This window comes from Hyperoodon ampullatus, assembly GCF_949752795.1.
Source record: "Hyperoodon ampullatus genome assembly, chromosome: 1".
In the NCBI taxonomy this organism is placed as follows: domain Eukaryota; kingdom Metazoa; phylum Chordata; class Mammalia; order Artiodactyla; family Ziphiidae; genus Hyperoodon; species Hyperoodon ampullatus.
The window spans coordinates 203,299,484-203,315,674 of NC_136914.1; the positions used below are offsets into that span (position 1 = coordinate 203,299,484).

A 16,191-nucleotide genomic window follows, 5' to 3' on the forward strand; every position below is an offset into this window, starting at 1 on the left:
GTGGCACACGGGCTCTAGAGCGCAGGCTCAGTAGTTGTGGCACACGGGCTTAGCTGCTCCGCGGCATGTGGGATCTTCCCAGGCCAGGGCTCGAACCTGTGTCCCCTGCATTGGCAGGCGGATTCTTAACCACTGTGCCACCAGGGAAGCCCGACATTACTTCTAATATTAATGAAGATTTCTGAATGGCTTCTGACCAATTCCTTACCCTCAACATTCCAGGATATTAAATGCATTCATTGTTACTAAAGCAACAGTCTATTAAGTTACATAGAGTACCTTGGGGCCATGTGGGAAATCAAACAGGTAAGTCATAATTTTCTGGAAAAAAAAAATCCAACATAAGGTCCATATACTACTTCTGCAAGAGATATATGACACCTAAATAAATCACACACAAGCTTTTTATAAGACATGTCTTTTTCAATACAAGATTCATCATTCTTGTTTCCTCTAAAGTTTATGAAATCATGGCAGTGGAAGCCAGAAATGAATGCTTCATCATAGCAAACAAACGCAAGCTGACATTCTCAGTAGAACACAGACTTCTAGATTTTTTTTGTACAGATTCACATCCATATATTCCTATCCAGTTCTTCTAGTGGACTGGAACACATATTTGGAGGTAAGGGGTATCTGAGATAAGGGTGTAGAGATAACTAATGACTCACGTGGAAATATACCTTGGCCCTCTTACTACTGCTCCTAGACCAACCAAGCCAACTTACTTGCTTACTCCAAATCACCAAATTTCTAAATCAACATTTTACATAAAGAGGACTGGGGAGTGCTGAGCTTCTTGCTAGTACTGGGAACTTGTAACTGTCTTAGCAAAAGTAACATGATAAGGAGTTAAATCATCCTTTCTATATGCTTTAATCATGGCAAAAATTTTTTTTAAGTTAAGAGGTAGTAAATTTTGATGGCTAAGAGTCAAAACACCTTAGCACCATCTATTTCTGTCTGGCTCCCAACAGCAGGGAGGGCACATATGTACACATGCGCAATAAGAAAGGGTGTAACTTCTCAAGTTTTAGAAATGAAGCACAAAGAGACAACGAAGACATTTGAATCAGCACAAATGTTTTAAATAACCCCTAAGAGAAAACCTTCAAGTAGCCAATTGTAATCAGGGAAAATAGTCAAAAGAAATATTTAGAAAAATTTGAGAACCACTCTGATGTATGTTATATATTTTTGCTTTTTTCATTCTGCTTTCAAAATGAAATGGCAATAAAATACCCTCACTTAATAAACTATCTTCCTCATTATAGTCACAGTTCTTTAGTCCAAAATAATTCCTTTGTATAAATAAACAAATATGAATATTAAGCACTTACGTCTGTGTATTTATAGTCACTGTTGGTGGCAAGAAATACTTTCCCTACTTCCTTCATCCGGCTTAGAAGCAAAGGCAGTTTTCCCTGAAATATAATTATGATGATGAGCGAAACACTAAAACACACAGATATTCCTCCACTTATGTTGGGGTTATGTCCTGATAATACACCAAACATGACAGCTAGCCAAGCCTACCTTAAACGTGCTGAGAACATACACTGGCCTACAGCTGGGCAAAATCATCGAACACAAAGCCTATTTTATAATAAAGTGGTTGAATATCTCATGTAATTTATTGAATACTGTACTGAAAGTGAAAAGTAGAATGGATGTTATCAGTTGTCTACCCCTGTGATCGCATGGCTGACTGGGAGCTGTAGCTCACTGCTGCTGCCCAGCATCACGAGAGTATCGTAGGGCATATCACTAGCCTGGGAAAAGATCAAAATTCAAAATTCCACATACAGTTTCTACTGAATGTGTATTGCTTTCACACCATCGTAAAGTCAAAAACTCTTAAGTTGGGGACCATCTGTATATATTCATTTACACTGTGGAGTAGTTAGACACTGGACTTTTGTCCACGGAAATAGGAATAGGGGATGCCCTTTAAGGGATGGTTGGTTGGTTTCAGAATTTTGCATTTAGAAGACCACATTGTCACTATGCATGAATTAAGTATCATAGATGTAGTATATACATGGTGTATATATAATAGATTTATATATAAAATATATAAATGATTATATGCCTATTAAGAACATATCTCTAGGGCTTCCCTGGTGGCGCAGTGGTTGAGAGTCCGCCTGCCGATGCAGGGGACACGGGTTCGTGCCCCGGTCCGGGAAGATCCCACATGCCGCGGAGCAGCTGGGCCCGTGAGCCATGGCTGCTGAGCCTGCGCGTCCGGAGCCTGTGCTCCGCAACGCGAGTGGCCACAACAGTGAGTGGCCCGCGTACCACACACACACACACACACAAAAAAACCACCATATCTCTAGCTTCCTCATTATGTCTGCCTCAGGAAAGAGTTTAAATTACCTCGTAATCTCTAAAAGTAAGTGAATTAAGTGTGTTAGAGATGAGGAGAAGCTGATTTTTAAACATCATCAGCTAAATACTCTATGGAGAGTATTAGATACAGCTTCACTGTGTATACTTTTATTTTATGAAATACCTTGCAGAAATGACATGTTGTGTCATGATGCAACCTAGAAATGTCCAGACCCACCTGCAGATACATGAGGAAATTCTAACTCCTGATGTGACCAGAAAGAAAAACAGCCTTTCCTTCTCTCACAGTAAATAGCTTCCTTCACTTAAATCTTCCTGAACCCCTCAGTGTTCTTTCTTGAAACAACAATCATGGGAGTGGGAGTGGACGGGAAATAGGAGGTACAAAGAATGAAAACAATAAGAAATCTTTACCAAAGAACTTTGAGAAAATAATTGCATTCTACTTTTACTCTGTAAGAAAAGGAAGAAGTATCTCATCTCAGTGCTGTGTGCGTCTGTGTGTACTTTTTATTTTGAAATAATTTCAGACTTACAGAAAAGTTGTGAAAACAGTAGAGGGTTTCTATATATTCTTTATCCAGCTTCCCTTAATATTAACATCTTAACCCCAGTATAATGATCAAAACTAAGAAATTAACATTGGCACAATGCTTTTAACTAAACTACAGATATTTAAAATTTTTATTAGGTTTTCCACTAATGTCATTTTAAGTATTTTAAAGCTTTCCTCATTATTCCCTGTTTATAGGTTAAAGACAATTTAAATAATAGTCACACATATGTACTTTTTTTTTTTTTTTTTTTTTTTTGCAGTACGCGGGCCTCTCACTGTTGTGGCCTCTCCCATTGCGGAGCACAGGCTCCAGACGCGCAGGCTCAGCGGCCATGGCTCACGGGCCCAGCCGCTCCGCGGCATGTGGGATCTTCCCAGACCGGGGCACGAACCCGTGTCCCCTGCATCGGCAGGCGGACTCTCAACCACTGCGTCACCAGGGAAGCCCCATATGTACATTTTTTAGATGATCTAGCCCTGTGGTTATGATTCAGGATATATTTAGGTGTGATTTTGGCTTTACTACTTATTAACTGTTATTTAAGTCCCCAGTTTCTTCATCTATAAAGCAGAGGTAACAGTAACTAACTCACAGTTATATGGAAGATTAAATGGGATAATGAATGTAATCACTTAGCACAGTGATGTGCGCAAAGTAACCACTCTAGCTGCTGTTATTGTAATTAGAGCTAAAAGGACAAATGAAATACTGGGTCTTCTTGCCTAATAACAAACAAGAAAAACTAAAACCCATGCTCCGGCTGAAAACTCTTGGTGGTTATACTCGGAGTGTGTTAAACTACCATGACAGAGAAGTATCTTCTCTTGTCCACTTCATTATAAATAAGCTTGTTATTAATTTCCCTAATAGGTAAAGGAAGCTATCATGCAGATCTATTTTTCCCTTTATTACTTACATCTTTGACTACATACTTCTCAAGATTTTCAACTGTCTTTTCCTTAAGGGAACCCTAGAGAAAGAAAAAAGGAAGGAAGAAGAGAACAAAATCAATTTTTAAGTTTATTATAAAAACTGTGACTACTGTCAGCCTAAATGCATTTCTTAAGTATTTCCAGAAAAGGAGATAAACTAAACAAGGCCAGGATAAAGTGGCAGATGTGATGTGCTGCAACTCCACCTCCAAAATGTATTTAAAATATAAAACTATTTTTATTTTAAACCAGAAATCAAAAGGCATTTCATATTTTATTCAGCACAATTTATAATAAATGTAAACATAATATTACTTAGTTAATGTTATTGGCCAAGTGGGAGGTATTTGGAAAAAACAAATGGACCATAGTCATCCTGAAAGGATATGGTAAGTATAATCCTAATGCTAAAATCTCTTCCAGTAAGTTTGGGAAATGCAAACTGAAATAAGATCTAGAAGCCAAGCACCACCACTGAGGAAAGACCGGCATTACCTCTGTAAGCAGGACAGCCAAAGACAAGGACAGAGGTATTCTAGACAGCTATCACCAGAGGCAGATCCCCCCACCCCCTTTTTTTTAACAGATGAACAATTCTGCTCTATTTGCACTTGGAAAGTTAATGTCAGACCATAAAAAACACATGCCAGGCAGTGAGCAGGTGAAGCAGCAGCTCCTAGGTACCTTGTAATGAACCCAGTCAACTGCATCTCTTACATCCTGGAACATACTCCGGTAAGACATGAAGAGGTCCCCATCTTTAAATCCGGTTTCACAGCTACAGAAAGATAAAAAGAACATGACAGGGAATCCAAAAGAGGGTAAATAAAATGAATATCAAACATTGCCCAGGGGACCCAAAGGTTCCACTGTCACATAATAAAGGCCGTGTGGCTAATTTGGAAAATAATTACTCCCTAATGAAAACCCATTTTGACCACCAGAGATGACTACAGTGTTCAATGGAATACAATAACTGTGAACAGATACAAAGTGGTAGAAGAATATACTGAATGGAAGCTAAAAGGCCAGTTCCAAAAATATCAGGTCCTTTATCACTTTTAAGAAACAGGTTCCCATCAAAGAAACATTTAAAATTGGTAATTAAGGTTCTCTCCACCCTCACTTTTCTGACATTGTCTCTAGGTACTAAGGTATTGTCTATTTTCTGTTTATCTTAGTGACTTAGTGCTCCACCAAATTTAGTGCCTTGAAGTGGATAAGGCCTAAAGAGGATAAGAAGTTAGCAAACTCTGGCACATACGGCTGAACTTACAATTCTCCCTAGAAAGGAAAGGATAACTTTTTTAAGACTTAAGCAAAATTTTACTTCAGGGAGGATAAACAGTATTTACTACCTAATTAAATCTTGCTGGGCCTGGGAATGAAACTAAATTACCATCCCTGAATGGCTCCTGGGTAGCTGCTGTGAAATGAGTTGGGGGGTTTTAGTGCAATTCTGCTTGGACAGATAATCATCACACAAACCTCCCACTCAGTTGTCACAATTAGCACCTCTGCTGGCCGTCTTCATTCCCAGGAGAAGCCAATCAGAAGTGGTCCCTTCCAAACATGGCTGCAGCACACTGGCAAGGAGAGGGCCGTGTGGGAGGTGAGAGCCTGCATGGAGCTGCTGGTGCTGTCCCATCTCTCAGGCTGGCAATGTGGCATCTTTCACTAGCACTAAATTCACTTCAGAAAAGCAGAAAAGACCTGCAGTGGCCAGTTCTCTAAAACCCTGTACATTAATTTTTTTTAAAATCAATTGGAAAAAGAAAATTATAGTATATACATACCTGGTATATCTGGGACAATTAGTAAAAAAATCTACTAGGCAGGCCAACAGGTAGGTCTCTGAAAAATGAAGAATAGATATTCATAAGCTAGAAGTGAGATAATGAAATTTGTTTCATTATGTCCTTGCGCAAAGACAAACGATCATGGAAAGAAGGGAAGGCATCAATATATATAAGCATAGAATAAGCATAGAATATATAATATATAAGCATAGAATGAGTCTACCTGGTAGGTTGAACAGTGTGTTCAGAATGTAAAATCTTTCAGTGTCATCTCGCTGAATAAATTTATTTGGATACTGCTCTCTAGTTTCTGGTCTGAAAGAAAAAATTTTAAATTAACTGACATTCAAAAATAACATTATAACTGAGACATATTCATCATTCAAAAATTTATTCAGATATTTTGGTGGCTATGTGCAAGGCAGGGTTCCAAATAATACACATGGCAGGACTTCCCTGGTGGCGCGGTGGACAGGACTCCGTGCTCCCAATACAGGGTGCCTGGGTTCTATCCCTGGTCGGGGAACTAGATTCCACGTGCACACCGCAACTAAGTAAGGGTTTGCATGCCACAACTAAGGAGCCCTGGAGCTGCAACTAAGGAGTCCCTGTGCTGCAACCAAGACCTGGCGCAACCAAAAAAATAAATAAATAAATATGTAAAAAACCCAAAAAACACATGGGTAGCTCTGAAAGGGAAGAAGCTTGGTTCCAGCCCCTAAAAAGTTCTCAGTCTGGTAAGGGAGGTGAGTCACATACACAGATAATTACAGCAAGGTAAAAAAATCACAACTACAAGCAAGGTGCGAGGAGCTATGAGAAAACCGAAGCAGGGGAGACCACTCCAACTTAAGGGGTAGAGAGAAGTGAATGTGGGAATGTGGAGAGGAAAATCTTGGAAGAATTCATGAAAATGGTAGCATATGAGCTGGCCCTTGAAAGCTAGATAGACGAATCCAGAAACTAGTCTGAGAAAAGGGAACAGAGAAAAATAAAGCTAGAAAGTCGAATTGAGGCAATTATGCTATTGTTTTTATACTTCATTCAGGGGCAACAGTGCCACTGACAGTTTTGGGGTTTTTTTTTTGGCTGCATTGGGTCTTTGTTGCTGCCTGCAGGCTTTTCTCTAGTTGCCGCGAGTGGGGGCTACTCTTCGTTGCAGTGCGTGGGCTTCTCATTGTGGTGGCTTCTCTTGTTGCAGAGCACGGACTCCAGGCGTGCGGGCTTCAGTAGTTGTGGCACGCAGGCTCAGTAGTTGTGGCTCACGGGCTCTAGAGTGCAGGCTCAGTAGCTGTGGCGCATGGCGTAGCTGCTCCGCAGCATGTGGGATCTTCCTGGACCAGGGCTCAAACCCGTGTCCCCTGCACTGGTAGGCGATTCTTAACCACTGCGCCACCAGGGAAGTCCCCACCAACAGTTTTTAAGCAGAAGGATAAAACCATCAGAGCTGAATTGTAAAATATTAAATTAGTAGGAGTTTTAGGATAAAACCAAGGAAGAAATGTGATGTGTTGCAAAAATGGCTACAAATTCTTCCTATCCTTTTGTAATGTGACTTTGCAGTTTTTCTTATTAAGAGGCTCAGTCTGTTTCTCCATTCTTGAATACAGGCTTGAATGGCAGCAAATGGGATCCAAGCAGAGACTTGGAAAACACTTGTGTATTGGGGCTTTCCTACTCTTGCTGCACTTGGAACTCTGAGACTGCTATGTGAATGAGAGTGAGATAACCTGCTGGAGGATAAAAGGTTACATGCAGAAATGAGGTGCCCCAGTCAACAGGCTGCCAACTGCCAGACATGTGAGTGAGGCCATTCTAAATCAGCTGAACAATCCCAGAATTGCCCAGCTGACTCTCAGAATTTTGAGCTAAATCAAATGGCCATTGTTTTAAGCCACTAAGTTTTGAAGTACTTTATTATGCAGCAAAAACTAACTGACACAGAGACAGAGGCCTGGGAAATCAGGGGATTACTGTAGTAGTACAGTTGAGAGCAGGAGGGGCATGTCCTAGAGTGGGTGCAAAGGAAATTAAAGAGAATTATTCAAGAGAGATTGCCAAGGTAAAATGAACAAGACGAGGTAACTTATCGGATGTGGTAGATGAGGAACCTAAGAGCCAAAGATGATGCTGCTCACACTAAGGTGTCTCTGAGAGGGTGGTGGTACCATAAACAGAATCATGAAAACTAGATAAAAAGTAGATATAAGAGGAATTCTATTTTGGATATGTTAATCTAAAAGTAAACATTTTTACAGGCAATTAGAAACAAAGGTCAAGAACTTAAAATAGAGATTCAAACTTGAGAGATAGCTGGGATCATCTCTGCACAGGTAATAAATGAAGTCAGGAAGACTATTAGAGGAGAAGAGGCCACTTAAGAGTGCAGAGAAAGAAGAGCAGACTGAGACTAGATCCACGGAGGATATTCAGAGTTTAAAAGAAAATGCCAGTGAAAAAAACAGAAGTTAGAGATGCATGAGAACCTTGAAGAGTGAAATAAAACACTGCAACAAGAGGAAGGGGATAGTATTAATAGTATAAAAATATTACAGAGAGTATATATAAGGGTGGGATAGGGAGGGTGGGAGGGAGACGCAAGAGGGAGGAGATATGGGGGTATATGTATATGTATAGCTGATTCACTTTGTTATAAAGCAGAAACTAACACACCATTGTAAAGCAATTATACTCCAATAAAGATGTTTAAAATATATACATATTACAGAGAAACAAAAAGGGAGAAAAACTAAAATATAAAAATGCACAGTCCTCACAGTAAAATATGAAGATTAACTATTTTGAAAAAAGGACACCAAATTTAAAGTTCATACTCAGAATAACTTGGGTAAATTCCTGCTTGTGTTTGTTAACTACAAATGGCATAAACTCTAGTTAGGGATATAAAATCACATTAGCTCCCTGTCTTAGTCACCCTTCTGAAATAAGTGTTCCCAATAAAGAATAACTTTATGGAATAGCGTATCTTCTAGCCTTCCAAGATTTTCTATAATGAAAATTAAGGCAGAAGGGAATAGTAATGATACGCTTTCCTCAGTCAGGTTTAGTAAGATGACATTTTCATCATTAAAGAATAATTCCTTTACCTAAATATAGTTATTTATTAGGCAATTAGAACCCAAACAGACTTATAAATACAGTTAGTGATTACATTTTGTTTACTATATTTGTTTTTTTGGGTTGTTTTTGTTCTTTCTTAAATTTTATTTTTGGCTGCGTTGGGTCTTCGTTGCTGCACACGGGCTTTCTCTAGTTGCAGCAAGCAGGGGCTACTCCTCATTGCAGTGCGCGGGCTTCTCATTGCAGTGGCTTCTCGTTGCAGAGCATGGGCTCTAGGCACGCGGGCTTCAGTAGTTGTAGCTCGCGGGCTCTAGAGCGCAGGCTCAGTAGTTGTGGTGCACGGGCTTAGTTACTCCGTGGCATGTGGGATCTTCCTGGACCAGGGCTTGAACCCATGTCCCCTGGATTGGCAGGTGGATTCTTAACCACTGCGCCACCGGGGAAGCCCCTACTATATTTGTTTTACTTTTTGTTTTTTTAAACGTTTGGCCGCGCCTCACAGCTTGCAGGACCTTAGTTCCCCGACCAGGGATAGAACCTGCACCCTTGGCAGTGAAAGTACGGAGTCCTAACCACTGGACCGCCAGGGAATTCCCTACATTTTGTTTAAATTAAGTGTCAAGTCATGCTAGTATACAGTTAAAAAAAAATTAATTCATGGGGAGGTAATGTATCATAAAGGAAGGGATGCTAGACTTGGAGTTGGGAAGAAGACGGTTATACTACAGTACTGCTAACTATCTGTGACCCACAGAATAAAGACTTGATCTTAATATTATCCTAGTCTAAAGCTTTAAAAGCCTTTACCATTGTCTGAAAAGAGGCTCCAACTCAATTGGCAAGGCAGATAAGGGGATGCTTGCTGGAGCCCTAATTTTCCTTCCAACCTTGTCCACCACTATACTTCAATAATTATCTTCCTTTCCCTCCACCTTCATTCTGTCCTTCTCCATGGACTTTTTTTTTTTTTTTTTTTTAACTCTAAAGACTGTACAGTGCCAAGTACTGTTTGAATGAGTCTGCATTTAATCATAAATGACTTATTTCTGCAACAATATTAAATGTATTTCCAAAGGAGCTATTTGGAAACTTTATTGGCTTATTTGCGGGGGAAGAAAGGAGGTCTATAGATCTTGAGTTAGTAAATCTAATTGTAGTACTAATATATAGAATTTCTTCTCTTCCTTTTCTTCTCTGACTACACCCCTACCCAGTAACACAAAAGTCCATTTCAGACGTTCATAAATAGAACCTTGGTTCATCACCACTGGGATTCTGAATTGTAGTGACAATATCTATACATAAAATAGCTTGGGTTTTTAGTACTATTTGCAGTCACTTCACATTCTAAATCCTGCCTTTTGATATTCATGAACTTGAACAAACCCCTCACGAGAGGAACAGTGAAAGGAAGATAGATATAACCACTGGCCTAACCAGATGTGTCAAGGTAGGGTGTTCACTTCATACTGTTCTCACTATGTACACTTGAAAATTGTTTAGCCTGTGTAACGCCAGCTGAAGAGTCTTGTAACATATGATTCAATTCCAAATAGGGCATTGCTGTGACCTCAGATTTAAAGGAAACTCTGGTACAGTTTCTGTTAGTTTGTGTCTCTTATCACAAAATGTACTTACCAAAAAGACACTGTCTCTTTAACAACTTCATTGTAGACTGTGGTTTTTACTACTTTGCTATTGAAAATAAATAACAGACTGACACTTAACCCATTTTGATTTTAAGAGTTGCTGTGATCCTAATACAGTGTCAGTAGTAAATTAGGTAATATAACAGTAGAGAAAATATATACTGTAATTGTAAAGCCACAATTATAGAAACTGTCATATTGTGGCACTGTGATTTTTAAAGAAAAAATTGAGATGTTTCACAAAAAAAACACTAGATACTAAATTTTATCTGCTGTTTATTACTGGGGTGAAAAGTCCAAATTAGTAAGAATAGTGGAAATATTCTAATTATGAAAATAAAATGTATCCTTATTTGTTTTAAATAGTGTCACTCTGTATTCATTTTTAACCCCATGTTTTAAAAATTTTTAACCACATGATCAAATACCTGAAGGTACTCATTGTAATATAAAAAATAATGTATTAGTTGTTAAAAATCTCAGTCATTTACATTGCTGTAGTTTCAAATTTTTCAAAGCACTTTTACATACATACCTCTTCTGAGCAGCTACCTGAGAACTGTATTACAAAGGAGAAAATAAAAATCTTAGAATTTCAAATAAGTCAAAGCCACTACAGTTCTTTTTGGGCAAGTTTCAAGATTAGCTTTGTCGTATGCTATATAATTAGAAGGCACTAATTTAAACAAAATGTAACTGCTAACTATATTTATAAGTCAGTTTGGGTCCTCACCGCCTAATAAATAATTTTTAAGTATCCTTATGTAAAGGAATTGATCTTTAATGATGAGGGAATAGGAAAATATATTGTATTTGGGGAGACAATATCATCTTCATATTGTTTGACTACAGAAACACGAGAAAGAGGTTAAAGGTTCTTTGAACTCACCCCCTTATGAAGTTAAATCCATGTGCACAGACCAAGAGGTTTCCATAGGCATCAACTTTCAAAAGATTTCCGTATAGTGTATCAAAGACAAGTCCCCTATGTAAAAATGAAGACATCACCAATCATGCAAAGTAATAAAGGCAATTATCTAATGGAGTATTTACTCCATCACCACAAACCAACCCTCACCTTATTCAGGTTTTATGGCAGCTCAAGTATGTCCCCAAACAATATAACTCTAGAGGCTAAAGTGAGTGAATAAAGTCTTAAAAACAAATCTCAGAACAACTAACAAATATTTACTCTGTCCAGATAAATAATCACAACTGTTTTATGTGAGAAATAAGAGCTTAATCAAACAAGGTATAAACAATAGTTCCTCTTAATACAGCTGGTTCTATCCTAAAACAGAGTCTCTCTTAATTTCCTTGGACAACTGAGCTGCCTTATATTTCCCTCTGTTACATGTTGTATATGGGACATATATGATGGCATCTCAAAATAAGCATCATCTTTCTTTTTTTTTAAAAGAGTTTTTTGGTGTGGACCAATTTTAAAGTCTTCTATTGAATTTGTTACAATATTGCTTCTGTTTTATGTTTTGTTTTTTTGGCCATGAGGCATGTGGTATCTTAGCTCCCCGACCAGGGATCAAACCCACACCCCCTGCATTGGAAGGCGAAGTCCCAACCACTGGACCGCCAGGGAAGTCACAGCATCATCTTTCTTAATGTCAAATCTTTCTTATCAAATCTAGGAATGCAAACTGCCAAGAAGCCTCCTGATTACCAAGTTAAATATATATTAGCAAAACATGTAACCACTCTCCAATAGCGTAAGAGAAGGACACCTGCGATTACTGCCCATCAATTTTAATAATCCCTCTTCTTTCTCATAAATGGATCTTCTTTAATAATAAACTAAGTTCAAAGTTCAAGTCAGGAACACAAAATATATGGTGTACATGAAAGGTTTCATGGTCATTTCAGAATCAACACCAACCAAAAACAAACAAAAAACACAAAAAAACCCCAAAGAATCTTTTGATGCTTTGTTGGTTTTTTGTTTGTCTGGGGGAAGTTTTTTGGTTGAGGATGCATTTGGAATTATTAATTTGGGGGACAGAAGGAGGAGTCTTAATCCAAAAATAATCCTGAAATATTACCTGGTAGGGAATGTAGAATCATATGCAAAGCTGAGCAGCTCCTGAGGATAGCCAATAGAAACTAATCTCTCCACGGTAAGCTCAAAGCCAAGGGACTCATACTCCGGGGACTTGTACACTGCACAAAGAGGAGGTTCTCATTAAAAGAATAGCCACTTAAAATAGAAGGCAAATGAGCGAATTTCTACTTTCCCAATTCCTCTCTCCTCCTAAATCTGCCATTTTTCTTCGTTTCCTTCAAACTCCATGTTTTGTACCACCCTGAGTAATCACAGAACTCAACTGTCAGTCTGTGGAAATAGGTCATATTATAGTAGGAGGAGCAGCAACAAGATGAATTATCAGGCATTTCAGAAGAGTTCCTTCATTCTTAGGAAACCTAATCCCCAAATTATTTCCTCTTTATTCTTTCATGCCCACAATCTAAAGGCAGGCGGGATAATGTAATATGCACAGCTGTGATATTAACCATGAGAATATAATTAATGTAAAACTAGATAGGTCTATGTATGTTGAAGTCCTCACTGTTGTGCATGATTGGTGTAGGAATCCTTCAAAATTAGTTGTTGTTTTTTTCTTTTTTTTAAAGAGCAGTCTATTTTTAGAATTCCTATCTGGCTTAGTAGTTACTTAAACTCCTTCTCCAATCAGCATGATTCCATTTGTTAGGATTTACTTGTTTTCTTTATCAGCCCTGACAATGTCATAGCCATCAAAATTGCATTTTGCAAATTATTAGTGCTAAAACAACCATAAGAAGACATGTCTGAGATAGGAAAATCTGGATATGAATTGGGAATTAGACATTGAAGAATTATAACTCATTTTATTAGATCTGATTATGGAAGAATGAGTACGTGCAAGTATATATATAAAATATATATACCTCCTTATCTGCCGAAGAAGAATAATGAGTTTTTTACAGGGGAAATAAAATGGATTTTGGAATATGGGGCTTTCTCTCTAATATTATATGTCTGAAGTTTTCTATAACGAAAAATCTTTTCAGAATCATTATTGCAGTTTAGTATAAAGAAAATGTTGCTCCTTTAAACAGGTTTCTTCCAAATGAAAGATGTAGGTAGGCAACCATCCATCAGTCTCTAGGGTGGGTAAGCCATATTAAAAATAAAAATAAAAAGACCTGCAATCTTGCTAAATGCCAAATGAGGATTAAAAAACACCCCCAAACATCCTATTCTTTTGTCTCATAATAATTAAACTATTATTATTATTATAGTTCTACCTATAATTAACATATATAGCCTATGGCTCAAACTGATTCTTCATTGCAATTAGTCTGCCTATCCAAGTTAGTGCTAATGTTTTAATGAGTATGATTCAACTTTCCCTTTCCAAAAACAATCCTTTAGAATATTTCTGGAAATACATAAAAGAAAACAGCAATAGTGGTTTCCTCCACAGAAGGGAACTGAGTGACTAAGAGATAGGGGAAGGAAGAAGACTTTCATGTACCTTCTTCTGTACCTTTAAAACTTGTAACATATTAATGTATTATCTATTCTTTTTAATTAAACTGAAATTTAAAAAAACAAGGTGAGATTTTAAAATCCTTTAATAAACATTTGTCATATTTATAAGCCTCAAAATTTTAAGGTCCTTTAGGAGATGCTTAAGTCTTATCTCACCAGAACAATGCCAAAAGAAGCTGTCATTTCGTCTGTGGTCTCAGGGGTAATAATAATTTAAGGCTAATGCTAACCCTGGCTAACATTTTCAAAACTGGCTATATTTTTCTCCTCCCCTCAATTCCAGCCCCATCCTCACCCATTCCTGCCCACAAAATTTTTTGAATCCTCAAGTGTGGAATTCTTAAATTTGAATGATGTACACTGTGGTAAAGGAAGTGCTATATATTCATACATGCTAACAGAATAAGAGCTGGTGTATTATCATAAAACCAGGAAAGTCTGGTATCCATTGATGTCAATTTGAATTATTTTGAGAGTATAAAAGAATATCTCACCCCACCCCGTGCTTCCACCTCAATTGAAAGTGAATTTCATTTTAACAAAATTTTCATAAAACAAAAATTACTTCTCAGTCCTAACAAAGCCCCACTTACGTCAAACAATATTTAATGGAACAAAATTCCAGTATAGCTCAGTAATTTGGATAATCCATTGACATTCATTCTCATAGGATTTGGCCCATATAAAATGTTTTCAATTATTAATTTTTCAGAAAGATAATTTGCTGGATATGCCTTAAGAATGGGAGACAGAAACAAAACTTAAACACCCTCCACCCAGGCTCGCCTCTAAATGAATAATTTTCCCTAGTTAGGGAAGTGATGGAGCAATAGTGATTAAAATCTATTTCTATGAGGCAATTCAGATTGAAACCCAAATCAATTTATTCAGAATTTTTGGTGAAAAAAAATGTGTGAGGGCAGAGATCTCAATTCCCCATTTTGCCACCATAAAGAATAGAATAACAGAAAATAAAACACTATACTCTTGTCACATTGTGTTTATTCCAAGGCAGAACTTCCAAGTGTTCAACTGAGATGACTTTCTAGAAATTCCACCTACAGAAATAAATACTTTAAATTTCCTTTCTCTCAATGAGTTTAGGGTGCTTCCAAAAAATACAGTGTATTTTCCCCATTTGCTAACTTGAAGTTACACAGCATGTAGAAACATCAGCTGAAGCCAGAATTTCGGTCTCCCTGAGTCTCATCCAAAGCTTTTTGTGGTGGCATATAGTGCCACTGTTAAAAATGAATTTCTAGATTAAGTAGTCCGTCAACATTTAAGCTTGGGTGTTGAAATACACTACTCTCCCTCCAATTTCTTTCAACTAGTCCAAAAGAAACTGCTCTAATCACAGGTGGGAATGGATTTAGCAAAGAGAGTCCAAGTTCCACTCTGACAACACTATCTATTTCACTAAGCTCTATATTAATCAGTAAGACCTACAAGGTATTGACATTTTCTCATAAGCTTCCTGGATAATCATTTCAGTAACACGAACTCCCAGGTCATTAAATCAGCTGCTAGAGAACCCTACAGTACAACCAGGGCTGGAGAAGCAGAATTGCAGCTACAGAGCATGAATCTAGATGTCCCTTGGGAATAATCACAAGTTGTTCTGACCTGGTGGTAAAAATGACAATTCCTGAACCCTACAAAGTACCATCATGCCTTAAATAAATAGATAGATAGATAGATAGATAGATAGATAGCAAAATTTCTTTTTTAATCAACCAGGCCCTTCAAAGCCAGCCTGGACATCTGTGCAGAATCATATATATCACCTCAGACTAGAGCTCTATATGCCCTCCACAGCTGCAAAGGCTCTAATTTCAATTTGTCTGGCAAAACTGGCAAGTAAATGATGCAGAGCTTCAAACTCAGTTCTCACAACTGACTTTCCAAAACACTGCCAATAGCTTCAAGAGTAAACACAGCCTCACACATTCACTGCTTATTTCTTTTTCAAGAAGGTTCTCAGGCCTATTCTAATTTACCCAATATCCAAAGACAAAGGAAGAGGTTATTTTAAGGGCCAGAGTCCAAAAAAGAGGACTGCTTCAGGCACCAGGGCAGCACACAGTGTTCTCAGGTTACGTAACCAGACTATAAAGAGAACAACCAAAGCTTTGAAAGCTGAAGCTACTGAGAGCATTTAAAGATATTCTTTACTTCCTAATCCGCGAGGGAAAAACAGTTCTTCAAAAAATATCAACTGCGTGTTGTGGAGGTGAAAGTTGTGCACTGTTTTGAGTAGATTTTGTTCAC

The 16,191-nt window shown here is 37.9% G+C and overlaps 1 protein-coding gene across 3 annotated transcripts in view; it reads right to left on the reverse strand.

Moving 5' to 3' along the window:
* The window catches only part of NT5C2 (5'-nucleotidase, cytosolic II), a gene marked incomplete at its 5' end in the record, with an annotated part of 76,616 nt that overhangs the window by 6,602 nt on the left and 53,823 nt on the right, over nt 1–16,191 (reverse strand). For 2 of the 3 annotated variants that reach the window (XM_079696312.1, XM_079696310.1), the window contains 8 exons: nt 280–321; nt 1,341–1,424; nt 3,829–3,882; nt 4,529–4,622; nt 5,641–5,698; nt 5,867–5,958; nt 11,263–11,358; nt 12,428–12,545. In XM_079696312.1, coding sequence (XP_079552438.1) covers nt 280–321; nt 1,341–1,424; nt 3,829–3,882; nt 4,529–4,622; nt 5,641–5,698; nt 5,867–5,958; nt 11,263–11,358; nt 12,428–12,545 — 638 coding nt within the window. Of the gene's footprint in view, nt 1–279; nt 322–1,340; nt 1,425–3,828; nt 3,883–4,528; nt 4,623–5,640; nt 5,699–5,866; nt 5,959–10,908; nt 10,933–11,262; nt 11,359–12,427; nt 12,546–16,191 lie in introns of all 3 variants that reach the window. The other variant, XM_079696311.1, reaches the window with a different exon arrangement.